We start from the raw sequence: 27,676 nt of genomic DNA on the forward strand, positions 1-27,676 counted from the left end.
ATGGCCTTGAGCTGATTTAAAGGACAGGAGGGAATATTCTATGGTGCATAGAAGACGAAATTATTCAGTGATTTTGAAATACCTTGGAGAAGTATTTGGAAGACAAAAGAGGCTACTAGATAAAGGAAGAGTAAAAGTTAAAAGACAACATGAGAAAGAAAAACAGGGATAAGTATTAGAGCAATCTTGAACTGTAGCATGCTTTCTGCTGAAACCCAGTTTCCACATACATTCAACACCTGTAGATCTGTCCCAAATATCTGTAAGACAAAAAGGTAAATGGAGAGCTTCTACACTACATTATACTTGTGATATTAATTCATATTCCATGATCTTGTGGACAGTAAGGCCCTTGACAAGAATTAAATGACATAGCAATAGAGCAAATGGAAAAATACTGTGCAGATTCTAATTTGAATTTATTTTAGTTCAGTATAAGTTGTTGCCGGCCGGGCACTGTGGCTCATGCCTGTAATCCTAGCACTTTGGGAGGCCAAGGCAGGAGGATTGCTTGAGGCCAGGAGTTCAGGATGACCCTGAGCAAGAGGGAGACCCCACCTCTACAGAAAATTTTAAAAATTAGCCAGGCATGGTGTGGTATGCACCTGTAGTCCCACCTACTCGGGAGGCTGAGGCAGGAGGATGGCTTGGGCCCAGGAGTGTGAGGTTGCAGTGAGCTATGATGATGCCACCACACTCTAGCCTGGGCAACAGAGCAAGACCCAGCCTCAAAACAAAAAGTTGTTACCAACTACCTGACAGTCTGTTTGATACTGTTGAAAATCTGTTATCCAAAATGTGAGGATAAAGAAAATCATTACCTCTTCAGGTATGTTTTTAAGCCAAACTGAGAAGACCACATATGATTTCTTTTTTCTGCTTTCTTCAGAAATACTATGGGCGTAAATCACCCATTGGGAGAGATGTTTGCCGCCTACGAAAGGCTTATTACAATGCCCGACATGAGGCATCAGCCCAAATTGATGAGATTGTGGGAGAGACAGCAAGTGAGGCAGACAGCAGTGAGACCTCAGCCTCTGAGAAGGAGAATGGGCATGAGAAGGACGACGATGTTATTCGCTGTATCTGTGGCCTCTACAAGGACGAAGGTCTCATGATCCAGTGTGACAAGTGCATGGTGAGGGTCAGGAAATGAAGCAGAAGCTTGGTCCTGATGAGCATAGTGACCATATTCAAAGAAGCAGCTCATGCCTCTCTTGGCTTGGCTTGAAAGGCTTTTTATGAACTGTAATTTAGCCTTGGTTTCTGTTGTCCCTCAGTGTTCATCATATTGTCTTTCCCCTTTTATGTATCTGTCTCTTTCATTTAATCCTTCCCTTGTTTTTGTACCTTCCATTTTTTTTCTGCCCACTTGCCACTGTACACTTCTCACATAATCTGGACCGAGGAGAATGATAGTGTTTAATATAGTGATTTACCTTGATAAACATTAGAGGTAGTATACTCAACATAGCATGGATACAGATAGAGTGCAGTGTATATTAATAAATACACGTAGGGCTCCTGATGGAGTCAAGGCCTGGATTTGAGCCCTAGTGTCCCTACTTACTACGTGTGAACTCATTACCTTATAGTAAAGTGGCTGTGATTAACACATAGGGTTGTGAGGATAACGTTAGAACAAGGGTAAGCAAAAACATTTTGTAATCATAAAGGCTTTCATAATAGACATATCATCGATTTATATTACTTAAGTAATAGTTTGGTAGTATCCTCATTTCTCCTCCTATTCTCTTTCCATCTTTCCATTTTATTTGCCCAGATCTATATATTATGAATCAATCTATAAACTTTTGTACTTTTGTTTAGACAAGTCATTATTATTTTTTCCTATTTTACCATTTATCTCTAATTTCTCACTCACCCACTCATCCCTTGGTTCCTATCTTACTTTACCCTGTCCTATTGCTGATTTTTTTATTCTTAGCCCCTAGGACCTCTCTCAATAAGTCTTACCCTCCTTATCCCCCCCAACTGTACCTATTTCTACAGGTGTGGCAGCACTGTGACTGTATGGGAGTGAACTCTGATGTAGAACACTACCTTTGTGAGCAGTGCGACCCCAGGCCTGTGGATAGGGTAAGTTGCCCTCTGATAAAACTCCGATTTGTAAGTAGGAGATGTAGCACATGGTATCTCACTTGCCCTGCTCCTGCTATGCAGGATTTCCTTTAATAAGTTATTCAAACTTTCTGGGCCTCAGTTTCTTATACTTTACATTGAGAGTAATAATTCTGCCAAACCTCCTCTTAGGAGTATGATCAAAGAGAAAATAAAATACTTAGTAATCTGTGAGAAGAATGGTACTGTATAAAACTAAGGTTTTGCCGGGCACCACATCTCATGTCCATAATCCTAGCATTCTGGGAGGCAGAGGTGGGAGGATCACTTGAGGTCAGGAGTTGAAGTCCAGCTTGAGCAAGAGCAAGACCCCCATCTCTACTAAATATAGAAATATTAGTTGAGCATGTTGGTGCATGCCTATAGTCCCAGCTACTCAGAAGGCTGAGGCAAGAGGATCACTTGAGCCTGGGAGTTGGAGGTTACAGTGAGCTATGATGACACCACTGCACTCTAGCCTAGCAACAGAACAAGACCCTGTCTCAAAAAAAAAAAAAAAAACCTAAGTTTTTTATGAATACTATCAACTATCCATAAAAGGAGATGCTTGCAAAATCCAAAACTTGGTACCCTAAATATCGTGATATCATTTCTTTTAGACAGTGGTTTAAGTAGAAAGAACACTGGACTTAAAGTCAGCAAAGGTTAGTCTTGGGCTCACTTTACAGGAGAGAGGGTTATTGCCTAAGTTATTAAGTGGGTTCTTGGCTCGGTTCTGCCATATTTATATATGTGATCTTGAGCAAGGCACGTCCATAAAAGGAGAGATTTAGGCAATATTTCTTTTTTTCTTTTTTTTTTTTTTTTGAGACAGAGTCTCACTCTACTGCCCTGAGTAGAGTGCCGTGGCATCAGCCTAGCTCACAGCAACTTCAAACTCCTGGGCTCAAGCGATCTTTCTGCCTCGGCCTCCCGAGTAGCTGGGACTACAGGCATGCACCACCATGCCCAGCTAATTTTTTCTGTATATTTTTAGTTGTCCAGCTAATTTCTTTCTATTTTTAGTAGAGACAGGGTCTCGCTCTTGCTCAGGCTGGTCTCGAACTCCTGAGCTCAAACGATCTGCCCGCCTCAGCCTCCCAGAGTGCTAGGATTACAGGCTAGGCAATATTTGTTAACGGTGTTGCTGTTGTCCTTTTTAGGTGGACAATTCTTTGTTATGAGGGATTCATTTCAAAATGTTTGGCTCTGCTGGCCTCTGGGCACTAAATACCAGTAGCATCCCCCAATCATTATAATAATTAAAGTCCCCCTTCACATATTCTCAGATACCCCAGAGGTGGCTTAGAGCAACCATACAATTAGTGTTTTGTAAAACATAGTTTGAGATACTTAGGCTATCAGTTTTATCCTCTGCCTTCACTTTTCTAGGTTTTGTAACTCTAGTTGCTTTCATTTTTTTTTTCATATTTGTGGTATGTTGAAATGACTATACAGTAAGTCTTGATGGCTTGGGAATTCTAGGTTTTAGTTCTTTTTCTCTTTTAAAGAGAGGTTAGTAGGCTGACCAGTAATTCATTGGCTTTCTGCTCTCGTCAGGAGGTACCCATGATCCCGCGGCCCCACTATGCCCAACCTGGTTGTGTCTACTTCATTTGTTTGCTCCGAGATGACTTGCTGCTTCGTCAGGGTATGTACACAGGAGCTAACCATAGTTGTCAAAGCTGATCTTTCTAAGTATCTGCTGTCTGTATAATAGTCATTATCTCCATATGGCCTTTGATAGCAATAAAAAATAGGTATTTATATGCTTTAGTCCTGATGCTTACGTACATCACCTCTCCACCAGATAATACTAATTTGATGAGACAGAGGTGTTATACAGCTAATTTTAAGACCAAGGAAGACACACAGGAAGCCCAAGGAATGGAAGCCCTCCCTCATGTAATTGTCATAATGTTTGTCTTCACCATTATACTGCTAGTTTTAGCTTTCTGCATTTATATTGTTTCAGATTATAAGTTCTTGCTACATAGACTTGGATCTGATAAATGGATGCCTAACAGAATTCACACAGGAATCGTTTTTACTTTCTTCTGCGTCCTTTGCCTTCCTAGGTGATTGTGTATATCTGATGAGGGATAGTCGGCGCACCCCCGATGGCCACCCGGTACGTCAGTCCTATCGCCTGTTATCTCACATTAACCGAGATAAACTTGACATCTTCCGCATCGAGAAGCTTTGGAAGAATGAAAAGTATGTGCTAAGGTCCTATCTCTTCCACCTCTGCCCTACTAGCAGAGCTGAATATTCACTAGGATTTTGCTAATTACCTAAACCTCTCCCTTCTTGTTTTTCCTTTTTTAGAGAGGAACGGTTTGCCTTTGGTCACCATTATTTCCGTCCCCACGAAACACACCATTCTCCATCCCGTCGGTTCTATCACAATGAACTATTTCGGGTGCCGCTCTATGAGATTATTCCCTTGGAGGCTGTAGTGGGAACCTGCTGTGTGTTGGACCTTTATACATATTGTAAAGGTGAGTTTTCTGGGCTGGTTTAAAAATGACCTCATTGATCCCCTGTTCATTGCCCACCCCATTCTTCTGACGAAAGATTCTCCAAGGCTAGCTATGAAACTTCAGAGAGTTATACTATATTTTTTTCTGGGTGCTTAGTACTCAATAAATGTTAATTCCCTTTTTTTAAATTTAATTAATGTTTTTTAATACTGTGGACTAATTTTGAATTCCAGCTCCACCACATTTTATCTGTGTGCCCTTGATAATTTACTTAACCTAAGTACCAGTTTTCCCACTGAAAATAGGGATTAGTATCCAGTGTATTTTAAAGAGTTTTGTAAAGATTAAATGAAATATCTACAAAAGCATTTAGCCCAGTTTATGGCTCACAGTAAAAGTTCACTGTATGTTATTTGTTATTATTAGCAGAGTTCAGTCACCTAGCTCTTTCTCTCAGTATTGTAGCAAAATTGTCTGAAAGTATATGTATTTCAAACTGACAAACCTCTTGCAGCTCTGTGACACTGATGACGACTCCTTCTCCCAGCTAAAAAATGTTCATTTACAAATATACTTCTCTCTTGTTTATACCTCCATTCTTTTCTCATAACTCCTGCATAATCTGCTGTTTTTCCCTTAAAATATTCCCTCACGAATCCCTGCAGCACTCAATTACATTTTTCGTTTCTTTCTATTCTATAGTATGCCATTCTGCTCTTATACTACCTTTCTCCTTTGTTGACACTAGTGTTTGGGAACTCTCCTTTCTTCTGCAATCGCCAAATGCTCAGTTGTTCTGCCTCTGGAAATAGCTACAGTGTTTACCTCTTAAGAGTCTCTAGCAGCTCTCCCAGCGGTGTGTATGGTGGTCTCTGGGCAGCTCAGGGGGAGGGAAGGGGAAATAAGATTCTTTAACAGTGTTTGGACTCACAGGGAGACCCAAAGGGGTGAAGGAGCAAGACGTGTACATCTGTGATTACCGGCTTGACAAGTCAGCACACCTGTTTTATAAGATCCACCGGAATCGCTATCCTGTCTGCACCAAACCCTACGCCTTTGATCACTTCCCCAAGAAGCTCACTCCCAAAAGAGATTTCTCAGTAAGTCTCCTTCCTTTCTTAACACTAATGTTAGGACAATCTAATTCATGAATGAAATTCACAGAGTGAGAATCTTCAAGTGGCCCTCTGGTTCTTTATCCTATTTCCTTCCGAAACAGGAAATCTCCATCTCTATTTGGGACATTCGAACAGCATAAATACATTTTTTTGCTTGGGCTATATCTCAGGAAATTGTTGATTACAGTATTACACCTTAGTCAGGTTTTCCTTTTCCTCTCACCTCTCTTTTAATCTTTGCTGTTGAGCCCCACATTTTTAGGTTTTTGTTTTGTTTCATTTTTCACATTCATAATTTTAAGCAGCAAGTAGAAAGAGTGGCTAGAATCCTGGAAGTCCTCAGTGAAAATAATTCAATGCTTTTTTTCTTTTTATGCCTGCATTAAAAATATAAGACATGATCATTATATAAAATTTGAAAAGTATAGAGGCATTAAGAATAAAATCATGTATTATTCCACTAGCCAGAAAATAACCATTATTAACAGTTTCCTTTTTTTTTAAAGACAGAATTTTGCTCTGTTGCTTGGGCTAGAGTGCAGTGGCCTCATCATAGCTCACTGCATCCTCAAACTCCTGGGCTCAAGCAATCCTCCTGTCTCAACCTCTTAAGTAGCTGGGACTACAGGCGTGTGCCACCATGCCCAGTGAATTTTTCTATTTTTTGTAGAGACAAGATCTCACTCTTGTTCAGGCTGGTCTCGAACTCCAGGCCTTAAGTGATCCTCCTGCCTCAGCCTCCCAGGGTGTTAGGATTACAGGCATGAGCCACGACACCCAGCCAGCATTTTCATTCTCAAGTCTGTTTCCTGTGTATTTTTTCTTTCAAATTTTTGAGAACATATGCCATTGTTTTGTGTCATTCATTATTCCATAAAGATTTTGCTCATCCAGTCATCTGTTTGCTGTAATAAAACCCCAGCTGAGTGCCTCATCTTTGAGTCTTCTTTTAGTGGGCCTGTCAAAATTCATAGCTGTCACGCTGGAATGCTTAGACATAATCTAACCAAAAAGCACACCTATACATTCCTATTTTTTCTATTATTATATTTTGAATTTTTCCAAAGTCTTTTGTATTCTCTCTGCCCACCAGCAGGTCTTTTCCTCATATCTAGACCTATTTGGTCTTCCTCATTCAATCAACAGCTCACTGATTAGCTTTGAAACCCCAACTTAACTATAGTCATGTGACCCATAATGATGTTTCAGTTAAAAGACAGCATATACAATGGTGGTCCCATAGATTATAATGGAGCTGAAAAATTCCTATCACCATAGCCATTGTAATGTTCATAGCACACTGTATTACCTTTTCTGTGTTTAGATACAAAAAATACCTGCCATTGTGTTAACAATTGCCTACAGTATTCAGTTTGTATTATAACATGCTGTACAAGTTCGTAGCATAGGAGCAACAGGCCATACCCTATAGCCTAGGTGTATAGTAGGCTATACCATCTAGGTCTGTGTAAGTACACTCTATGATGTTTGCATGATGAAATCGCCTAATGATGCATTTCTCAGAACATATCCCCATCATTAAGCAATGCAGGAATATATTTATAAAGTAAAATGAAGTAGAGAAATTGTGAGTTTATTCCTTCTACTGTAATTCTAAGATTACAAAAATGCTGAAAACCATTGTGGGCTATTGATAGAAGTACTGAACTTCTGACCTTAAAACATAGTCACCCAGTTTGTAAGGGCTTGAGCCCTGTGTCCCTTATCCTGAGTGGCCCCAGACCAGATCTAGCTTTGCCGGCTTCTACAATCTGCTTACCTCTTTCTTTTATTCTCTGCAGCCTCATTATGTCCCAGACAACTACAAGAGGAACGGAGGGCGGTGAGTCCCATGGGGGATGTGAGGATCCTAAGGGATTGACCAAGAGCTTGAAAGAAGTATTTAACAAGGAACTACCCACTCAGCTCCACCACTAAAACTGGGTATTCTCTGCAGAGTAGCCCAAGGTGGTGGCAACACTATGGAAGAACTAGAATTCAATAGACATAATCCCATTATGGGGCCTTAGTTGGGGGAGCAGGGAGGCTTACAAGGAGTAGAGATAGAGAAGAAGATTTAGAACAGAACTGCAGATAACTCAGAGAAGTCTTTTGTAGATGTCTGCAAGCTTTCCCCATTGCCTCAAGGTATATCAGCTCTCGGTGCCTCTGTCAAGGAACAGATATAGCCAGGAGTGAACAGTTTTGGCTCAGCAGTTTGGGTTCATAGTTTTTATTTTTACTTGTTTTGTGCGTGAGAGGGGTATTCTTGGAGAAACAGAATAGAAGTCTTTTCTTCAATTTCCTTATCTGTTGAATAGGGGAATAACAATTGAACCATAAGGGGAAGAAATATTATTGATGTGAAAAAGAAATTCAGGAAAAGTAGAAACTCCATTTAAATAACTTATTTTGGGGCCAGGTGAGGTGGCTCATGCCTGTAATCCTAGCACTCTGGGAGGCCGAGGCGGGAGGATTGCTTGAGTTCAGGAGTTTTAGACCAGCCTGAGCAAGAGCGAGATCCCATCTCTACTAAAAATAGAAAAATTAGCTGGGCGTGGTGATGTGCGCCTGTAGTCCCAGCTACTTGGGAGGCTGAGGCAGGAGGATGGCTTGAGCCCAGGAGTTTGAGGTTGCTGTGAGCCATGATGATGCCACTGTGCTCTACCGGGGGCTATTGGCGAGACTCTGTCTCAAAAATAAATACATAAATATTTATATTATAGTTGGACTATTGTGGGCTATGCAGTACTTTTCATACTTATGAAGCAATCACTTATTATACCAACCCTGTTAATATTTTGTGGATTCCTATCTCATTTGTGCTTCAGATTCCTGAGAGAAAGAATAAAAGTTGAATTTTACAGATTAATTTTCAGAGAAAGGTATTTATCTGTTCAAATAATAATAAAGACCAGAGTCAAGTTTCTTACCTCAAGCCAAGGCTCTAACTCCATGATCTCAAACCATCCTGAGGTCTCTACCCTTCATTCCCCTTGCCTCCCCAAAGTACCTTGCTCAGCCTTGCCCTAAATTCACCCATCCTTCTGGCAGATCATCTTGGAAGTCTGAGCGCTCAAAACCACCCCTGAAAGACCTGGGCCAGGAGGATGATGCTCTACCCTTGATTGAAGAGGTTCTAGCCAGCCAGGAGCAAGCAGCCAATGAGATGCCTAGCCTGGAGGAGCCAGAACGGGAAGGGACCACTGCTGACATCAGTGAGGGTGAAAAAAAAACAGAGGAAAGTAGTCAAGAACCCCAGTCAGCTTGTACCCCTGAGGAACGACGGCATAACCAACGGGAACGACTCAACCAGATCTTGCTCAATCTTCTTGAAAAAATCCCTGGAAAAAACGGTAAGAAGAATGAGGCTCATATCTAGGGTTTAAAATAATTGAGAACCAAGTGGAGAAGGAGTGACTGCTTCTGATTACTGGCCCAGCATTGAAAGTATTCTAAGAAAATAGCATCATTCTTTCATAGGTTCGCTTTTAGTTATATCTCAGTAGTGAAACTCTTGGGATGATCTCCTCTAGAGAAACTACCTTTTTCATCTAGGACTAGAGGAGGACCTAAATTGCTTATTAGGTCAGAAAAGGAATCATGGAGTTCCTGTGTTCTCCTTAGAGCTCAAATCTGGAATAAGGAGTGGCAGAGTGGTATTTGATGAGCCTCCTTCATCTTGTTTTCAGCCATTGACGTGACCTACTTGCTGGAGGAAGGATCAGGCAGGAAACTACGAAGACGTACTTTGTTTATCCCAGAAAACAGCTTTCGGAAGTGATCCTGAAAGAATGAGAACCTCAGGCATCTGGGATCCAGTGGAGCTCATCAGTCCTGCCTCCTGCTCTGTGGGTGTACACGGGTGGGAAGGGTCCGTCCAGACAAGGGGAATGGGGCCTTGTTGACATTAGGTACTTAAACCTTGGAGCTAGTGGAGAGGAAGAGGAAGGGGATCTGTCCAAGACAGTTGAGTTTAATTAATTTTCCTTTCCATTGCTTCACCCGAAGGGTTAATAACGTAGAGAGGAGAGAGGACCACACTGGGGATGACCAGAACCTATTGGTACTTTATAGCACTTGCTCCTCCCCCACAGCTTGGGTTTTTCTGTGTCATCCTCAGATCCCACAGGCACTGCTAAAAGGCTGCTTTCTATACCCAGGTGTAACTCAAAAATCCAAAAGGATAGGGTCAGGATCCCCACTCCTACCCCATCTGTTCTCTATTGGCTCTAAGAGCTACTCCAGAGACCTAAAACAGAAACAGTAGCTGGGGCCTCTTCCCAGATCCCTAACTAGAAAAGTTTCTCTCTCCTTTTTTGCCCAAACAAGTCAAAGTAAAACGTGAGTTGACAGCTCAAAGCACTTGTAACTGCTGCCCCTCCCTACCTATACTCCCCAAAATAGAATCATGGGACAGGGAAAGCCCCTATGGGGTCAGAAGGGCAAAGTACTTCTTGTAATTATTTTTATTTGTTTTACTCTTCATAACCTGCCGAACTTTTTTTTTCTAATGAGAAAGCCAGGCCCCCGCCAGCACACATGCTGTTTTCGATGCGCTGTAGTCCTTGTGTGTCTGCTGTGCTGTGCAAGTGGAGATTCGGTTGAAAGTAAAATCATTTTAAAACGTACATAAATAGAACTCTAAACTCTCCCCACTAACGAGTCACTACATAAACTGTTCAGCAGTATTCACCTATCAGAGTATTTGTTGTGAGTGTAGATTATCAATTGAAAACACTACTCTTGTTTTCTTAATTGTACAGTTTTCAATGTCCATTTCTTAAAGAGACAGTGTGTTCTTTTCACTCCTATGCCCATCTTCCCTCCACCCTCCTGAGTGACTTCATCATCAGGAGGTATATCCAGGGTGTCTTCTTCCTTCCTATTCTCTTTACCAGAAGTTACCAGACTATACTGTCTCTTTAAAAATAAAATTTAAAAAGCTTTGCTTTGTTGTCTTCTCAGACATACATATGCATATACGTTTTAGATGTTCTTATAAGAGAAAAGATGGTTTTTAAATGTGCCAAGTTGTGTGTGTATATATATATGTGTGTATATATATATATATATCTGCTGTGTGATTGGTAAGCAATACAATAGTAAACACGTCCCCATTACTTTTTTCTAATATTGGACCAACGCTGTCCTATTGTACATTTCCCCTTACGATGACGATGCTCTGACTCGTTTAGGTAGAAACATTGACCACCTTTCATTCCATTGAATCTTTTTTTCTTTTTCCCCTTTGTCATTCTTGAGGAAAAAACAAAAGAGATAGGGGATGCCAGTGATCCCCTTGAGCAGAGAAAAAGCAAAATAAATATTTTATTAAAGAAAGAAGAGAATTAAGAAAATAGTTTGGAGTATTTTCTTACTGTAGAGAAGCACTGTACATTACTAAGAGACCTGGGTATAAAATACTCACGTGTGGAGCTGGAAAATCGCATGTCCAAGCCCGTTTGAGTGGTTTCTTTTGTTTTTCATTGCAGGGAGCGGGTGGGAGGGAGGTGGGACTAGGGGCACTTTGGGGGTCTCCTTTTAGTCAAAAGCAAGAAAATGACAAGAAAGAGATTAAAATTCAATGTTTCCTTTATAGTGTTAAACACTAAAATTTTAAAAAAGATGAAAAAGAAAAAAAACTTTGTAAAATGCGAGAACAGAAGCAAAAGACACTACGCTCTGTCATTTTATCTTTCTTTTGTTGAAAGACTAAAAACTGAAATGTTTTTTAGACAATCAAATGTTAGGTAAGTGCAAAAACTTGTTTTTTCTTACTGGTGTAGAAATTAATGCCTTTTTTATTTTTCGGTTATTTTATAATAACGAAATAAAAAGAACCCCCCAGCTGCCAGGCGGGTTTTGGTGTTTGAAATGCGGGGCAAAGCACTACATCACTGCAAATAGATACAGAGTTAGTCTGCATGTCTGTAGGCTGTGTGATTGCGGAAAATATAAATGCTGCTAATATATTTCCTTTTTACAAAAGCATATCTAAATAGATGATTGTTTTGATGTTAATCTTTGTAAATTATGTATTACCAATTTTAACATTGGATGTAATTGCATAAAAAGCTTGCATCTCAATCCTTGAAAGTCTAGTATTAAATGGAAAAAACTTTTCCTAACTCCTCCGGACTGGTGAGCTTGCTATTTTTTTCCTCTTTTCTACCCTCCATTTATCTTCTAGGAACTTCTCCATCCTGTTTCAAAGGGGATCTTTCTAAAACCACGTCATCGACATACTGGGCCCCACGTGAGCACACACACTGCTGTTGACTACTGGATAAAGCCTTTTCTTCAGTACTAGGATCTTTCTAGTTCAGACCCAGGCTAAACAGCACAATAATCACCCACACTGTCCAGTTGTTGTTAAACATGCCGTGCTACATTCTACACCTCCATCCTTTGCACACACATGCATCATCTCATTTATTTCTCATTAACAGCCTCTGAGGCTGGAAATAATTTTAGGCCATATTTTCTAGGCCACTATATGTAGATCATTTCTGTCATAAGCAGTTTCCATGTAGTCATTTATTAATCCTCACAATAGCCCTTTTTGGTAGGTACCAAAACCTAATTCTATAGATGAGGAAATTGAAGCAAATGAGAGGTTAAGTAACTTGCCCAAGATCACATAGTTAATTAGTTAATCCTCATAATAGCCCTTTGAAGTTGTTACTCCCATTCTGTAGAAGTGAAAACTGAATCTCAGGAAGGTTAAATAACTTGCCAAAGATCACCTAGTACTAGTACTGGAGCCAGAACTCCAAAGTCTATGTGCTCATCCACAAATAGAAAAGTGTGAGAAATAGCCAAAGTAACCCTATTAATTAAGGAAGATAAACCCACTCCTGCAAATAACTGGAAGGCCTAACAAAATTTTGTCCCAGACATCAGTCATTTAGATTGGAAATTCAGCTAGAATACAGTTGCTCAGAAGCAGCAAGACAATTGACTTGCAAGAGTTCGATCTCTACTATAGGGACTTGGGGTTCAAGACTAGGCCAAGGTGCCCCACTGTCACATTAAGTCTCTTCATGACTGCAAAATCAATGTTAGTGTTAAATTTTCTCAAGTTTATCTTTAATTCTTAACCTTTGTTGCCTACTACTGTTCTAGATAAGACATAATAATGTTACAAAACTCAATTTTATATCATTGGTCTATTTCCTGTTCTGCAAGGGGGTCCCATTGCTTTGTTAATACCTGCACAAACGTGAAACCATCATATTAGGCTCTGATTGCAAATGTCCTTTCAGGCCAGATCTCACTGATAGCTCTAACAATGTCATTCGAGGACTCTTCCCAGTTATTAGGATTACCCATTTTAAAACCAAAACATGGGAATAGGATTCAGGTGGAGAGGGCAGGCTAAGTAATGAGAAATGAAAGCTCTATCTCAGTGTTTCTGACACTTCAGAAATCAGGGGCCGCCCAAGATTACAGATCTCACTTTGAGAAATACTGGTCCCAATGTCAAAGTAATAGCAGTCTCTTCCATGTCTATTGTTAATGTAACTTTAAACGTTACAAAAATAAAATTTGTGGTAATAATTTGCAACTGAAGAAGCTTCACAAACTCAAGAATTTAGGTTCCTGAGAATGTAATAGGACTCCCAAAGCCCTCAGAATGCAGTTTGAGAAACATCACCCTAGCAAACACCTGAAATGCAAACTGAGGTCTAAAATTGCGAGGGCAGCTAAACACAAAAAGCAAAATTAAAGCAAGGAGCAGATGAATAACATGAATTGGCCAGGAATGGGGAACATTTATTTCTTAGAAAATGACAAACGTGTGAGGCAGGTGAGTCCAACCAGGCCTGCTCCTGAGTACTTCAGAGCTTTGAATCTTAAGATTTTTATTTCCTCAGGTCCCCTCTCCGTTATCACCAGCCCATTGTCTTCAGCCAAGTTCCCAAAGATAAGGAAAACTTCCTGATTTCTTTACCATGTTTCACCTCATAGTTCTCAGCCTTCCTCAACTAACTTTCTTGCTGCCTAGTTAGGATTATAGCTTTCTATTCTAACCTCAGTGATTTCTCCTCTATCTAGACAATGCTTTCAATGATTCCCAACCCCATTTTCGAACCTCTAGAGCATCTTACAGGTTTTCATTATTTCAAAAGATTGGGAAGAAACTAATTCCTAAAAAAGAGATGTGAAGTTATTTTCCTTTTACTTGAAATTATATCACCAGAGTGATATTAAATAGGTACTAAATAGTAAAAAATGTGACATTTCCTGCAACTCTTTAATCTTTCCCTTCACCTCAGATACGAATCTAATAAGCACAATTTCAAGGGCTACATCTTTCCTCTTCTCCCATAATTACTCAGGCTCCTAGTAAATCAGTCTAACAAAACTAAGCAAGTTTCAGAAGAGACAAGCACTTGTGAGATTCAGGAACCAATCAGGGGCTACTTCTCTATCCCTCAGGAAACATGAAGAACTGAACCTGGGCTTGGAAAGAAGCATCTGCCTTGGGCCTCACATAAGAGGTCCTTCCTCCCCTCCTCCATAGCCTATGTCCTGAAACCCACTATGACCCACCCCCCCACACACACACACACACACATTCAACTCCCACACTTTATTGGGAAAAAGAGGCAGACCATTACCACAGACCCACCCACCAGGGGTGTCCAGGCTTCAGCATCTAGTACAGCATGAGTACATCATCGATACAGGCAACTGGGAGGGGTGGAGTGGGGAAGAGTCCATACACAGGAAGATCAGAGGCCTTGCTAGGCTTGGGGGGCCAAGGCGTATACTGTACTGGCACAGTCCACTTACGCATGAAGAAAGAGCAGGGCTAGATTTCCATTTTGTAGATAGGAAGCCAGACGTTCCTTATACAGATGATGGGAAAAAGGAAAGGGATTGCATAGAGGGCAATTCCTTTTTATATATTTGGAAGAAGAGCAGATTTTACCTTACAGATGGGCATGGGAGGAAGGAAGGAAAGTTTATTTTAAATATTGGCAGAAATGGATATGGGAAGAAATGTCATTTTGTCAACAGGGAAAATGCTTCTGGGATGGTAGCTTTACATGGATTAGTGTTCACGGGCCATTCCATTCCCTGGTGATAGGAGGGAGACATACACAGGAAAGGCAAGGCTCAGGGCTAGAGGACAAGGGAGGTATACCCTATAGGCACCAGCCCCTCCGCGCCATCCCGCCCACAGCGGAGCCAGTCTTCATCCACTGTGGCGATGACACGCAGCACATCCCCGCACTGGAAGCTCAACTGGTCAGGTCCTGTAGCAGTGTGGTCACAGAGAGCCCGAACTGCCCTGAGGGGAGCCAGAGGAAGATGCTGGGATGAAGTGAGGTGGGGGTGCCCAGCCATCCCCAGGCCTCACCCCCCTGGAGTGCTCCTCTTGATTTCAGCTCAGCAAACACTGGGCTCTGGAAGAGACCTGGACACTATCCATCAACATGTTGATTCTATCTGGGGCTCTAGCCCTCTGCTGAGCACCAACCCCACTCTTCAGCTGCTTATTTGACACTATTTGCACGTCTCTCTGGTGCTTCAAATTCAACATATGCAAACTAAATGACTCTTCTTAACCCTCCAGACCAGTCGCTCCCCTTATGTTCCCTACAGTGATAAATAGCACCACTTTCTACTCACTGCTCCTGGTAAAAACCTGAGCATCTCACTCCTCACGTCGAGCCCATCACCAGAATTTGTTTAATGTTTGTATCTCCTACTACTCCTACTCTCTCTTCAACTCTACTGCCACCATCCTAGTTAAGGCCTCTGTCCTCTCTCTGGACCACTGCATATAATCTAACTGGTCTGCATGAATCTCTCTCGGCATCCTCCCAAGCCCCATTCTCCACATGGCAGAAATCTCTAAAACACAAGCAAGCACGTCATTCCCAGGCTAAAGACCATTCAAGGGCTCCCACTGCCTCCAAATAAGTGGGTGAGCCAGCCTCACCGTCACTGCTGTCAGCATCCTCCAATCCAGCCACAACCTGTCATGCACCCGCAGTTCCTCACTTACCACACTCCGGCCCCCACCTTTGCCTCCTGTTCCTCCTGCCAGATGCACAACCCCACATCATCGCTGAGCCTCCCCCTGCGTCCCCAAGCCTGAGAAGAAACCTTGTCTACTGCCTCGAGGGACTCAAGTCTTCCTTTCCTTGTCTTTACCATACTGCAGTGTGATTGTTCATTTATTGATCGGTATGTCCACTGGACTACAAGCTCCTTGAGGGCAGGGACTCCAATATATTTACCCTTGTATTCCTTCGCCTAGAATAATGCTTGGCACATAATAAGTATAGTCATGCACTGCATAATGAGATCTCAGTCAACAACAGACCATATATACGACAGTGGTTGCTTAGATTATAATACCATGTTTTTACTGTACTTTTTCCTTGTTTAGACACACAGATACTCACCACTGTGTTGCAACACATAGTACTCAGTACAGTGACACACTGTACAGGTTTGTAGCCTAGGAGCAATAGGTGATGCCACACAGCCTGGGCGCCCAGTAGGCTATACCATCTAGGTTTCTGTAAGGACACTTTATGATGTTTGCACAACGACGAAACTGCCTAAGTGCATTTCTCAGAATGTACCTTTGTCGTTAAGTGACACATTACTATACTTGAAAAATACTGCTGAATGAAGGAAAAATCAAGATGCTTAATTCAATGGACTAGAAGAACCCAAAAGAAATAAGACCCCATGGCCGGGCGCGGTGGCTCATGCCTGTAATCCTAGCACTCTGGGAGGCCGAGGCGGGTGGATTGCTTGAGCTCAGGAGTTCGAGACCAGCCTGAGCAAGAGCGAAACCCCGTCTCTACTAAAATTAGAAAGAAATTAATCGGACAACTAAAAATATATAGAAAAAAATTAGCCGGGCATGGTGGCGCATGCCTGTAGTCCCAGCTACTCGGGAGGCTGAGGCAGGAGGATCGCTTGAGCCCAGGTGTTTGAGGTTGCTGTGAGCTAGGCTGACGCCACGGCACTCACTCTAGCCGAGGCAAAAGAGTGAGACTGTCTCAAAAAATAAATAAATAAATAAATAAATAAATAAATAAATAAATAAGACCCCAAAGTAGGAGCAGCCCCTGGTACCAAATTAGAAGACCCCACTAAAGGGATACACAATCCCTCAGTGTACACACAATAACAAAAGACCACCACTGGGTCCCTACTATGTGCTTATAAAATTATATTTAGTCTCCACAACAACCATAACAAAGGTATTATAAATTATCCTCTTTTTACAGAGGAAGAAACTAAGGCTCAGAGAAATTGGTGTCTCACTGATAATAAACAGCAAAGATGCAATGCAGAGTTCAGGGTCTTTTAGCTACCGCCCATCCACTCTGTGAAGACAGAAACACATCTATAACCCACACCAGCACATCCTCCCCAGTCCTTACCTGTGGGTCTGCACCATGCTGGGCACTGAGGCCAACGGCTCCTCAGGAGGGTTCTCAGGAGGCACCCCCCGCCTCACCAGAGCCAACACACTCACTGTTGGGGGCAGCCAGCTAGATGGCCTCCTGGAAGAAAGGGCACAGGGTCACAGAGGTCCCACCAACTCCAGAAAAAGAACCCAAGAACCCAGGGGTTTGGAGAGAGGGAAAGGCTGAGAGGCCTGTGGTTCAAGAGGTCAGGGTGGCACCAGGCGCGGTATCTCACGCCTGTAATCCTAGCACTTTGGGAGGCCAAGGCGGGAGGATTGTTTGAGCTCAGGAGTTCAAGACCAGCCTGAGCAAGATCGAGAACCCATTCTTTAAAAAAAAAAAAGAGGTCAGGGTGGTCACTGCTGAGGGCAGAGGGGCAGTTGTGGGACACAGATACCTTTAGGATGATTAAGAAGATGCCAAGAAAGGTCTATAACACCAAAAGTCACAAGGAGCCTATGGAACCAGCAGAGTCTATGCAGGCTCAGAGAGATCCAGAAGGTCACTAGAATACCTGAAGCCACTAAAGAGCCACCAATGGCCAAGCCCTAGAGGGTCAGTAATTTTTTCTTTTTCTAAAGGACCATATAGTAAATACTGTTGGCCCTCAAACAACGTGGGTTTGAACTGCATGGGTCCACTTCTATGAAGATTTTTTTCAACCAAACACGGATCAAAAATACAGTATTCTTGGGATGGGAAACCCATGCATGCTGAGGGCTGACTTTTCGCATACCCGGGTTCTGCAGGGCAGACTGTGGGACGTGCTATGCGCAGGGGGCCTGGAACCAACCCCCACATACACCGAGGGATGACTGTCTTTTAGACCCTGAGGGCCAACAGGCAAAATCGAAAACATTATGTAGGTACTTATGTAACTGTTAAAATGTAACCATTTGAGTATGTAACCATTTTTAGCTTTTGGCTGTAGAAAAACAGAGGGCCTCCATCCTGAAGAGTTATAAAGTAACAGAGTTTCAAATGAGGCCACTGGGGGATCTGAGAGGGAGTCAGAAGGTCAGGGAGGGGACAAGGAACCCCATTACCTGGACTTTAGGGCTCCACTCTCATTTTCTGTGGGGCCCCCAGGCACTCCAAATAGTCTCCCCAGCCACACGCCTCTGCCTGGTGCTGCTTCCTCTGCAGGCAGGGGTCTCTCCCGCACACCTTCGGCTGCAGTCCCATGATGCCCGAGTCCCCACCGGGGAAGAGGGAAGCCCTCCGTGCCCCCAGAGGCATAGACCCGGGAGGCCTGGGTCAGCTGCTCCCACCAGCTGCCTGCTGTGGGAGGGTTTGTGGGGGCTGAGGCGTCTGGGGCAGCCTCCCTGGAAGCTCCGCGAAGGCTCTGGGCCAGCCGCCCCCCCCAGTGCAGCATGGCTTGCACAGTCTGCTGCAGGGCCGGAGGCGGGCCTGGAGGGGCAGGGGCCTGAGGCGGGCCCAGGGGCAGGTGGTGGTGGTGCTCAAAGAGGAGGTCCAGGTGGAAGGTGAGCACCGACAATGGCTGCAGCAGGAGCAGCAGCTCTGTGGACAGGGAGGGACAGCTGCCCCGGGCCAGGGAGAAGAATCCTGTGGGCAGGTACAGGAGGGACAGCAGGCCTGGAAACGAACAGGTCAACATCAGCTCCTGCCCTGGGCCTAGTCCCAGAGGACCCCTCCGCCCCTGCCCCCCACATCAGCACACCAGCGGGCAAACACCCTCCTAGGCCTCACTCTGTGCTGGGCTCTGGGGCAGGGAAGGAGAGGGACACAGGGATACAGGACTGACACTTCCCCGCCTGTGTGGAACCTAGCGTAGAGGGGAAGGCGCAGGTAGAGCAGGTAGTGACAGATAACTGAGGAACAGTGTGCGGGCTAGAAAGCAGCAGACGGGAGAGCCACGGGAGCGCTCACGAAACAGGGCTTTAGAGGTGGGCCTCACTGAGGAAGCTCAAAGGCTGAAGGAAGGTCAGTGAGGAAGAGGAGGAACAGGGAGGTGTCCTAGGTGGAGGAACTGCACAAGCAGGGCCCTGGGGCAGGAAGGACCAAACTGTTGACGAGACCAGTGAAAGCCTGAACCTGGAGGGCAGAGGCCAGATAAGGCTTTGGGGCTTCCTAGCGGCAAGGAGAGATTCCTCGGAAGAGTTTTAAGCAGAAGAGGAATAAGATCGGAGACCTGCATCGATACCACTCTGGCATCAGCAGGAAGCAGCAGGAGAGATCCCGAGCCCTCCCTTCCTCCCTCCCAGCGCCGCAACCCCATTCCCTCCCACCTGAGCCTCTGACCTGCGTCTTCCTGGAGACTGGAAAACCACAGCTCCAACTGCTTAGTGCTGGGGGAGAAAGGAAAGAACAGAAGCTCAGGGTTGGCAGATGAGACTGGGAGACAGGAGTCCTTCTCTGGGGACATGAGGCACTACTACCGTGTCCCCACTCATGAGGCCACTGCGCTCCCCAGGTCATGCGAGGGGCAGTGGGAAGAAGGCCACTCACTTGAGGAGGCCCAGGATAAAGGCATGGAAGCGGCTACGGCTGCTGCTCAGCGGGGCCAGACGGCTGACCTGGCTATACAGGGTTCCGAGGGAGCGGGTGCTGGAGCCTGGGGACAGGGGTTGCAGTCAGCCAGGCTCCGGCCCTGGCCCCAGCTGGTCCCAGCCCTGCCGGCTCACCTGGCTTCACCGACGCCTCCACCACGCTCCAGGGGCTGCTCCTGCGCTGCCCGGTGATGAGGTCCTTCTGGAAAGGCTTCAGCCCATCCGCCACCAGGGCGTGGAGCGCCGGGCAGAGGGTGGTCAGCACCAGGTGCCCCACGTCGGGGCTCAGCCGGCTATCCCCCAACTGGGCCTGGAGGCGGCGCGACGCGGGTGTGTGCACAGATCCCTCCAGCCACCTCCCACCAACTGTTCCTGCGCCCTCGGAGCTACATTAACCTCCTCATCCCCAACGTCCCCCCCCAGCCACCTTCACCTTCTGAACCAAGTTGCGGGCGGCCCCGAAGTGCGAGATGATTTTATCCACTGAGGCGCTGACAGCTATCAGGAGACCTGCGGGCGGGGAGGGGAAGGCGCCTCAGAGCTCCGACTCCCCCCGGCGGACCAAGGACGCGGACAGACCGCTTCGTGCAGTTCGACAGTTCGACTCGCACCGCCTGACAGAGGAGGGCCTAAGTGAGGGGCAGTTCGTTCAGAAGCCAGGAGTCAGGGCGTCCTACCTTTTTTCTGCTCCTGTAGCTGGCCAGTCCCCCTCCGGGCTTCTGCCATCCACATCCGCTGGGCCCCGGGGACACCGGCGAACGACCAAGAACTACGGACTAGGGTAAGGAAAGAAGCACGCGGTGACAAGGGGTTACTCCAAGGACTCCGGGCTCCCGCACAGGTCATCTCCTGCGGGTCCGCAGCCCCCCTGCCCCTGAAGGGTCTTGAAGAGGGGCGCGGGGCCGCGTGCAGCACCGGGCAGCCCGACCCGGGCTCCCGCGCGAAACCCTACACACATTGCCGCACTCGCTGTCCCCATCCCCGGTCCCCATTTCCCTTCCTCAGCGTCCAGCTCCCACCTCCTCGATCCCGGAAGTCCCGGAGCGGGACCGCCTCGCTCACCTCCCGCCTGCCCCGCAGGGCCCTTTAGGGCAAGAGATGCCCGGGCGAGGGGAGGGAGGGGCCGCCCTGCGCCCCGCCCCGGGCCCGCGTCCGGCCCGCGGAGACCCGGGGAGCACGTGGGGAGCCTGGACCAATGGAAAGACAGACAGACGGAAAAGGGAGGAGAGACGGAGGGAGGCAAGACCCAAGGATTGGGAGGCTGGAAAGCGCCGGAAAGGGGAAACCTGGGTCCCACGCCCGCATCTCGGTGGAGGGAGCCCCCTTCACCCCACGTGGGGCGGGACTCATGGGGATGGGAGTCACCGGAACCTCTGGTGCCAGTGAGTTCCAGGGAGCTTCACCCTCCACCCTTCCCGAGCAAGGTGGGGGTCAGGCCCGTACTGCACTGGCCAAGGAATTCCACAAAGGGTGTGACCCAAGGGCCCTAACAATGGACTCGCTGGGACCCTCTAGACTCAGCATGCTTAGCGGGGATGCTGGATAAGCCCGCGTCCACTGTGCCCGGGGAGGGCCCGGAGGGAGAGGGGCCGGGTCACGCAGCGTGGGGAGCAACAACACCCGCCCCCCCTGCACGAGGGCCAAGGCCAGGCTCCCTAGGACCAATGATTTTGCTCGGAATCTGCCGAAGTTGAATGGTGGGACCAAGCCGGTAACCCCGGAAAAAAGCTTAAACAGAGCTGGGCGAGGGTAGAAAGGGCCTTGGAGTGGGCGGGGAGGCCTCGCCCGAGGCGAGGCCCGCGGGGCTTGCCCGGTCCGTCTTACGTAGCCTGGGCGGAGGCGGTGGGCTCCTGATCCAGCGAGGGGCCTTCGGCGGACGAGGTGGCGGTGGCAGCGGGGGGGCGGGTACCTGGCGGGGTGGGGGAGCCGTGGCGGGGAAGGTGCTACTTCTGGGAAAGAGCGGGGACAGCAGCAGTGCCAGCTCGGGGCTGGCCAGGCAGGGCAGGGCTCCCCGAGTCGGAGGTGAATAGGCTCCCACCGGGGACAGGCGGACAGGCAGCAGCTGCTCCTCTGGGGGGCTTGGCGCCCCCAGCAGCCGCAGCCCGGCGCCCGGCCATGCAGCCAGAGGCGCCAGGAGCAGAGACCCCGCTGCGCCCGCACCCCCACCCTCCAACAGGGGGCGCCCGTCGGCCGAGAACCGGAAAAACAGAGGCCGAGGGAGCAGGAGGGGACTGGCTGCAGGCGGGATTGGCGGGGCCAGGCGCAGAGGGGAAGGAGGGCAGCGGGATGAGCAGCCAGGCAAGGAGGGGCGGGAGAAAGAGGGAGCAAAGAGTTAGTCCCGTAACCCAACGACCCACCCAGTTTCCCTTTCCCGGAGCTCTCCCTGGCAGAAGGGGCGGGGAGGATGGCTGACACAGAATGGAGGGGAGACGGGGACCGGGTTGGAAGCTGTGGAGGTGGGGGCGAGGCCGAAGCCCAGCCCTCCTCCTGCTTCTCGCTGCCTCTTACCCTCGAGACCAGCCTGCGCACTGGGTTCCTCCGGCTCCTTCGCGGCTGGCGCTTCCTGGCCAGCCGCGGGGCTGACCGCCCTGCCCTCCTCCAGCTGCCCCTCCGCTATGGGCTGCAGCCCAGGTCGGTTCTTCTTCCTCCGGGGAGGGATGGGTGGAGGTGGGGGCCGGGGCGGGACCAAAGCCCAGCCAGCTGGGGGGTCTCGAGGCGGGACTGGCGGGGGCGGAACCCGGCTTCGGGACCGGAGTTCTTTGAAGGTAGTGATTTCCCGGGCAGGTGCCGAGGAGCTGCCCAGCGACCCGGTGGGGGGCAGCTCCGTATCTGGCGAGAAGACTATGAGCCAGTCGCTGCGATCTTTCTTGGCCTGGGGCAGGAGGGGCAGCCCCGGGCCCCGCTTGCGCTTCTGGGCCAGCTCGTGGAAGGACGTGATTGTCCGGTGGGGCACCGGCTCCTCGCTGACGTCACTTCTCCATCCCCCATCAATTTTCCCTGCATTTGTTTTCGAGCCAGAATCATTTATTCCTGTGTTGGTTTTCCAACCAGAGCTGACTTTTCCAGGTTCGGTTTTCCAGCTAGAGTTAGTATGTTCGTTGATTTTCCAGCCAGAGTTATTGTTCTCAGTGATTTTCCATCCAGCGTCAGTTTTCTCTGTGTCAATTTTCCAAATGGGGTTAATTTTCCAACTGGGTTCCGTTTTCCCAGCATCGATTTTCCCATCATCCACCTCTAAGAGCTCGGAGGTAGGGAGGTCCTGCTCCCCACTCTCATCCTCTTCCTCTAGGCCTGGGGAAGGGAGGTCCTGGCAGGTGGTCAGGGTGTTGCAGTTCGAGTCCAGACCAGGGCCCGGTGGTGAGGAAGCTCCGGAGCAGGAATCGGGAGAGCAGCAGAAGCTGTCCGGGGAGCAGGTGCCAGGGCCTTCCGAAGCCAATGGGGAGCCCTGCTCCAGGGGGATGATACTGGGCTGAGGATGGGCTTCCTCATCACCTGGGAGGTCCCGCGAGTAGACGGAGACTGGGGACTCATCAGGGCTAAGATCTGAGCAGGAGCTGAGAGAGGAGGAGCAGCCAGGGTCTGAGGGAGAGGCAGCCCCCTCCTCCTCCTGCGATGGGTCCTGCCGGTTTTCTAGGCCTGGCCCATGCTCCTGGCAGCATCGGCAGGGCACGGCTGGGCTGTTGGAATTAGCGTCCACCAGAGGCCCACTGCAGGGGCCCCTGCTCTCCTTGCCCCCAGTGTCTCCTGGGGGAGGGGGCGTGCTCAAGGGCCCCTCCCGTAGCTCGGGACGGCGGGACAAGTGCAGGCCCAGGGAGACGTGCTGGAGGTGGATATGGTTGAGGTTGCAGAGTAAAGCCCTCTGAGGGGACAGCATGGTGCCAGCGGCGATGAGATGGCCTGTAGAGAACCAGGAGGATCGGGCCTCTCACGTCCACCTACCTGGCAACCACAGGTGCAGGCCTAGAAGACAGGGGTGGTGAAACCCAACCAGTGAGGCGCGTGCCGCTGGAAGGACACAGAGGTGACTAAGGGCAGGAGCAGGCCTAGAAAGGCTCTGGCTGCTTTGGGTGATATTTAAATAAGATGCAGATCACCATCGACTGGACATTAGTTTCCACTGCAGTGTTTGCAGGTGGAATCCAATGTAACCCCCCACTCCCCAGGGAATGGAGCCGGGAGGGTCAGAGAATGCGGCTGGGCTCTGGATCTCCAAGACGGGCGGGGGCCCAGAATAGACCCCCAGGTCTTTTCTGCTGCAATCTGGCTCTGCCCTCCAGCCTACCCTTTACTCCCAGAGAAAGAGACCAAGGGAGACCCCGCCCAGTTGCCCCGAAACGAGAGGGTGCAACACAGCAACACGCGGAGTTTGGCTGGTTAATGCAGGAAAGGGGCGGGGGCCGGGGGGAGAAGGATGGAGCAGCTGTCAGCATGGCACCTCCTCATCTTCAGGACGCCCTGCGTTTCCGCCAGGCTCCGGCCTGTGCCCTCACCCCTTGGAACGGCGGTGTGCCTGTCCATTCTCTCCGCATTCGTCTCCATCATTCAGCCACCACCCTACCCCTTCTCTATTCATTTTTACTGCTCCCCTGTCCTACCACCCGTGTGCCCTGGTCCATCCACCCACAGGCAAAGCCCCCCTCACCAGGGTCCTCCTGGAACCGTTCCTGGCTTTAGGCTTGTCGGAGACTCTCCGGTCCCGCCCGGCGGGCCACCGAGCGGAGGGGAGGGGAGGGGCGCTAGGACAACACTCTCCGCGCTGCGCAGCCGCACCCCTCCACGCATGGGCGTGGCGTAGCTCAGACCCGCCCCCCAGCGCCTGACGTCTTGCCGGTGTCACCCCTCTCAGATTTAATGTATCCTAAGCTTTTGGTCCCCGAGTTCCCGGCTGCCATGCAGCCACCCCACCCCCACCTTGCCCATTTTGGGGCTCGGCTGTCTGTCTCTGTCTCGAACAAGAACAGAACCACAAGGTTACATAATAATTTATTGAGAGCCTCCTCTCCCCACCCTTGCAGTCTAGGTCACTTCTTCCGCTTGTAGATTTTGCCTGCTAGTTCCAAGAAGACGGCTGGGGGGAGGGGCGCAGCGTGCTGCTCGATGAGACTCATGAGGTGGCTGTAACTGTCTTCCTCATACTGCAGGAACACAGCCTGCAGATCCAACTCCTCGTATAGTGCCTTCACCCGGGCCACCTTCTCCGCCTCCTTCTGCCCGTAATTCTCCTGGAAAGGGTTGGAGGGAGAAAAGTGGGCTTAGTGTTCCCCAGAGCCTCCAGGACCCCTCCCCCCACTCCCCTTTCACATGCTCCAGAACATCCCTAAGGCCGTTCCCTTCATTCCTGCCTCAAATTTTCAAGTGTCTCTAGGTATCTGAGATCCCAAGTTTCCCGTGCCCAAACCCATATGTTCAGATATTGGCTCAGTCCTCGCCTTCCTCTACTCCAGGGTTTCTAACCTTAGCACTATTGAAGTTTGGGGCCAGATAATCCTTTGTTTGCAAGAGCTGTTCCATACATTGTGCGATGTTTGGCAGCATCTTTGGCCTCTACCCACTAGATGCCTGTAGCACATGCATACACCCCACGGTTGTAATGACAAAAAAATCTTTGCTGACATTGTCAAATGTCCCCTGAGGGGCAAAATCGCCCTCATTTGAGAACCACTGCTCCACCCCTTATCAGCTCAGAGACCCACCACCTCTTAGGCACCTGCAAGATCTGGCGCTGTTCCGGAGTGGCGCGTTGCAGACACTGAACCACCAGCCAGCTGCATTTGTTGTCCTGGATGTCAGTGCCAACCTTGCCTGTCACACTTGGGTCCCCAAAGAGGTCAAGGTAATCATCCTGAGCAGGAGGACAGAAAAGGAGGAATGACAAGGCTACCAGGCAGGGAAGGAGGAAAGTTGGTGACTGTTCTCTGCTACTCCTCATGCCTTCCCACCTGAATCTGAAAGAACTCTCCCATCTCCAGCAGGATCTTCTTAGCGTTGGCATGCTCCTTCTCCCCATCAATGCCTGCCTACAGGGAAAAGGAGATTAATAAACCAAACCCCAGCAGTGCCCACATCTTGCTGCCTGCGCCCTGCCCGGTAGGGCGTCATGCCCTACTGCACCCCCTAAATCTTCTCTCCTTTCAGACATCCTCGGCTTCCCTGATCTAGGAAGTCCTGCCTTAGGGTCCAACCTCTACCCCACTTATTTTTGGCTAGGCCTTCCTGAGAGTCATAAAAGATGAATCCCTTCTGGAGGTCCTCAGACTCTCTCTGCCCTTGCAAGTCTCAGTCCCCGAGTCACTCTGATCCCTCTTCCTGATCTTTTTCTGCCTCCAGCTTCTTTCAGGATGAAATTTGGAGAAGCAAGGTCAAGGTAGATAGTTAATCGCACTGTTTTTGAATCCAGTCTTCTCTCTCTCAGCCTGAATTATCTCCTCCCCACCCCGTTCATACTCAGATGCAGGATCTCTTGTCCCCCTGTTTCGGGCTGAGCACTGTCACATCCCTCGCCTTGGTTAATCTCTACCGTCCTGTAAGGTAGGAATTTTATCCCCATCTTACAGCTAAGGAAACAGAAACCGATTTGCTCAAGGTCACGTGGCCATTCAGTGGGGGTGCCAGATTGTCCAAGTTGTCTGCTCTGCCTTCCTGCCCGAAAGCCCACATCCGCAGAGCAGTGAGGGGCAAGGACGCCGACTTACCATATACATGGCCGCAGCTACAGGAAGGTAGAAGGAGTAGAAAGCTGTCTTGTATTTGACAATAGATTTGTACCTGAGTAGGGAGAGAAGATGAACTCCTCAGAAGGGCAAGGCCTACCCTCAGCCCACCCTCACTGCCCAGACATGATTTCTACTGTCCCTCACCTCTTTTCGGTAAATCTGCCAAGTTCCACATTGCCCTGGGGAGCTGTGATAAGGTCCAGGGTCTGCCCGATCTCAGTCTGATATGAACTCTAAAGAAGAGGAGGATGGCCCATGAGCCAGGCTTTGTCCAGATGTGGGGAACCCCGACACCCTGGGCCCCGCATCTCATACCAGTTGACAGCTGGGCAGAATCAGAAAAGCAACAGGAGAGAGAAAAGGCCTCAAAACTCAAGGCCCACATTCGTGCATAAACAGTCCTTTCCACCCCTTCGTCCAGTCGCACAAGGACAGAGAAACCCTTCTTGCCACCACCACCCTCGCCACCCCCTTCCTTGTTTTCTTCCCCCTCCTAGGCAACCCTAGGTATCTCCTGTGCCCTGAAACCAGCTTGATGAGAATGCGCTATAGAGGCCACGGTGATGCGGACAGCCTCTGGGCTCTGGGCCCTGGGCCCCGATCTGTAGCACACCTGCAGGAAGAGCTCGATCAGGTTCAGGTAATAGGGCTGCTCCCGGCAATAGTGCTTCAGCAGGCGGTAGATACATGCCTCCAGAAGCAGAGCGTCATTGACGGCATCCAAACCTATGCCTGGCTTTTGGGGGCATGGAGGAAACAATGAATCTCTGGCTTAAACTCATACCAAGAAGCATTAACCCAAATACCTCATACATTCTGTATGAAACCACCTCCCAGTGGCCTGTCGCCATACCCACTGCTACCTTCCCACCCACATTACCTTCTGATACCAGCAGAGCTGCCCCCGGCGGGTTAGGGATGAATCCATGATGTCATCTGCTACCAGGAGGAAGGCTTGCAGCTAGGAGAAAGAAGAATGGAATAGGACCTACAGGGTTCCCTTGTTACTGTTCCTTCTATCAGCGACAGAGCTGCCGCTTCAGATAGTCACTATGAGCTGGGAAGGTCAGGATGGGGAGGCCGAGCACTTGGAAAGTGACATGACCTCTTTGGTTCAGACTCCTCATATACAAATTGGGACAAAATACTCTGTTTTAGGGGTAAGAGACTAAAACAGATCTCTGACATCTCTAATCAGCCCTAGATTATCCCTAGTACCAGGGAGATTATGAAATATCTTCATATACTGTATTCTTCTCTTATCAAAAACTTCAATGAACG

General features: G+C 48.3%; 4 protein-coding genes across 12 annotated transcripts in view; 2 read left to right on the forward strand and 2 right to left on the reverse strand.

The window, feature by feature from the left end:
- Positions 1 to 11,694, forward strand: part of ASH1L (ash1 (absent, small, or homeotic)-like (Drosophila)) — a 215,715-nt gene extending 204,021 nt beyond the window's left edge. The window contains exons 20-28 of the mRNA XM_012658674.1: positions 890 to 1,138; positions 2,014 to 2,100; positions 3,682 to 3,772; positions 4,200 to 4,338; positions 4,450 to 4,622; positions 5,538 to 5,704; positions 7,525 to 7,565; positions 8,777 to 9,078; positions 9,415 to 11,694. Coding sequence (XP_012514128.1) covers positions 890 to 1,138; positions 2,014 to 2,100; positions 3,682 to 3,772; positions 4,200 to 4,338; positions 4,450 to 4,622; positions 5,538 to 5,704; positions 7,525 to 7,565; positions 8,777 to 9,078; positions 9,415 to 9,506 — 1,341 coding nt within the window. The 3' untranslated portion in view covers positions 9,507 to 11,694. The remainder of the gene's footprint in view (positions 1 to 889; positions 1,139 to 2,013; positions 2,101 to 3,681; positions 3,773 to 4,199; positions 4,339 to 4,449; positions 4,623 to 5,537; positions 5,705 to 7,524; positions 7,566 to 8,776; positions 9,079 to 9,414) is intronic.
- A 2,608-nt stretch (positions 11,695 to 14,302) lies between these two features.
- Positions 14,303 to 24,470, reverse strand: RUSC1 (RUN and SH3 domain containing 1). Of its 9 annotated transcripts, none has more exons than XM_012658678.1 (10): positions 24,325 to 24,470; positions 22,191 to 23,642; positions 20,360 to 20,458; positions 20,116 to 20,192; positions 19,818 to 19,992; positions 19,642 to 19,747; positions 19,435 to 19,481; positions 18,219 to 18,450; positions 17,146 to 17,268; positions 14,303 to 15,026 (listed from the first exon to the last, which is right to left on the reverse strand). In XM_012658678.1, the coding sequence occupies exons 2-10, from the start codon at positions 23,554 to 23,556 to the stop codon at positions 14,858 to 14,860; spliced, it is 2,394 nt and encodes a 797-aa protein (XP_012514132.1). In that variant the 5' UTR covers positions 23,557 to 23,642; positions 24,325 to 24,470; the 3' UTR covers positions 14,303 to 14,857. The 9 variants fall into 9 exon arrangements, with proteins under 9 accessions (XP_012514132.1, XP_012514130.1, XP_012514129.1 ...); XM_012658676.1 differs by having other exon boundaries at positions 18,219 to 18,768; XM_012658675.1 differs by lacking the exon at positions 24,325 to 24,470 and adding an exon at positions 21,507 to 21,917 and having other exon boundaries at positions 18,219 to 18,768; positions 22,200 to 23,556.
- RUSC1-AS1 (RUSC1 antisense RNA 1) lies at positions 23,849 to 24,502 on the forward strand. The gene is given in 5 exon segments (XM_012658493.1): positions 23,849 to 24,023; positions 24,026 to 24,082; positions 24,085 to 24,137; positions 24,139 to 24,189; positions 24,191 to 24,502. Coding segments are annotated over 5 exon segments (648 nt in total).
- A 147-nt stretch (positions 24,503 to 24,649) lies between these two features.
- Positions 24,650 to 27,676, reverse strand: part of FDPS (farnesyl diphosphate synthase) — a 14,428-nt gene continuing 11,401 nt past the window's right edge. The window contains exons 3-9 of the mRNA XM_012658685.1: positions 27,276 to 27,356; positions 27,009 to 27,131; positions 26,540 to 26,628; positions 26,375 to 26,447; positions 25,622 to 25,699; positions 25,390 to 25,524; positions 24,650 to 24,904 (exon numbers count right to left, since the gene is read on the reverse strand). Of these exons, the coding sequence (XP_012514139.1) occupies positions 24,704 to 24,904; positions 25,390 to 25,524; positions 25,622 to 25,699; positions 26,375 to 26,447; positions 26,540 to 26,628; positions 27,009 to 27,131; positions 27,276 to 27,356 (780 nt within the window). The 3' untranslated portion in view covers positions 24,650 to 24,703. The remainder of the gene's footprint in view (positions 24,905 to 25,389; positions 25,525 to 25,621; positions 25,700 to 26,374; positions 26,448 to 26,539; positions 26,629 to 27,008; positions 27,132 to 27,275; positions 27,357 to 27,676) is intronic.

The sequence above is a fragment of the Propithecus coquereli genome, unplaced genomic scaffold (assembly GCF_000956105.1).
Source record: "Propithecus coquereli isolate 6110/MARCELLA unplaced genomic scaffold, Pcoq_1.0 Scaffold59, whole genome shotgun sequence".
NCBI classification, from domain to species: Eukaryota; Metazoa; Chordata; class Mammalia; order Primates; family Indriidae; genus Propithecus; species Propithecus coquereli.

Coding starts and splice junctions, on each gene's coding strand:
- RUSC1 (XM_012658675.1), bottom strand. CDS start 23,556: ATGCTGTCCCCTCAGAGGGCTTTACTCTGCAACCTCAACCATATCCAC. Junction 17,269..18,218: donor AGTGGAGCCCTAAAGTCCAG/GTAATGGGGTTC, acceptor CCTTTCTTCCAG/GAGGCCATCTAGCTGGCTGC. Junction 15,027..17,145: donor AGCATGGTGCAGACCCACAG/GTAAGGACTGGG, acceptor GGCTCCCCTCAG/GGCAGTTCGGGCTCTCTGTG.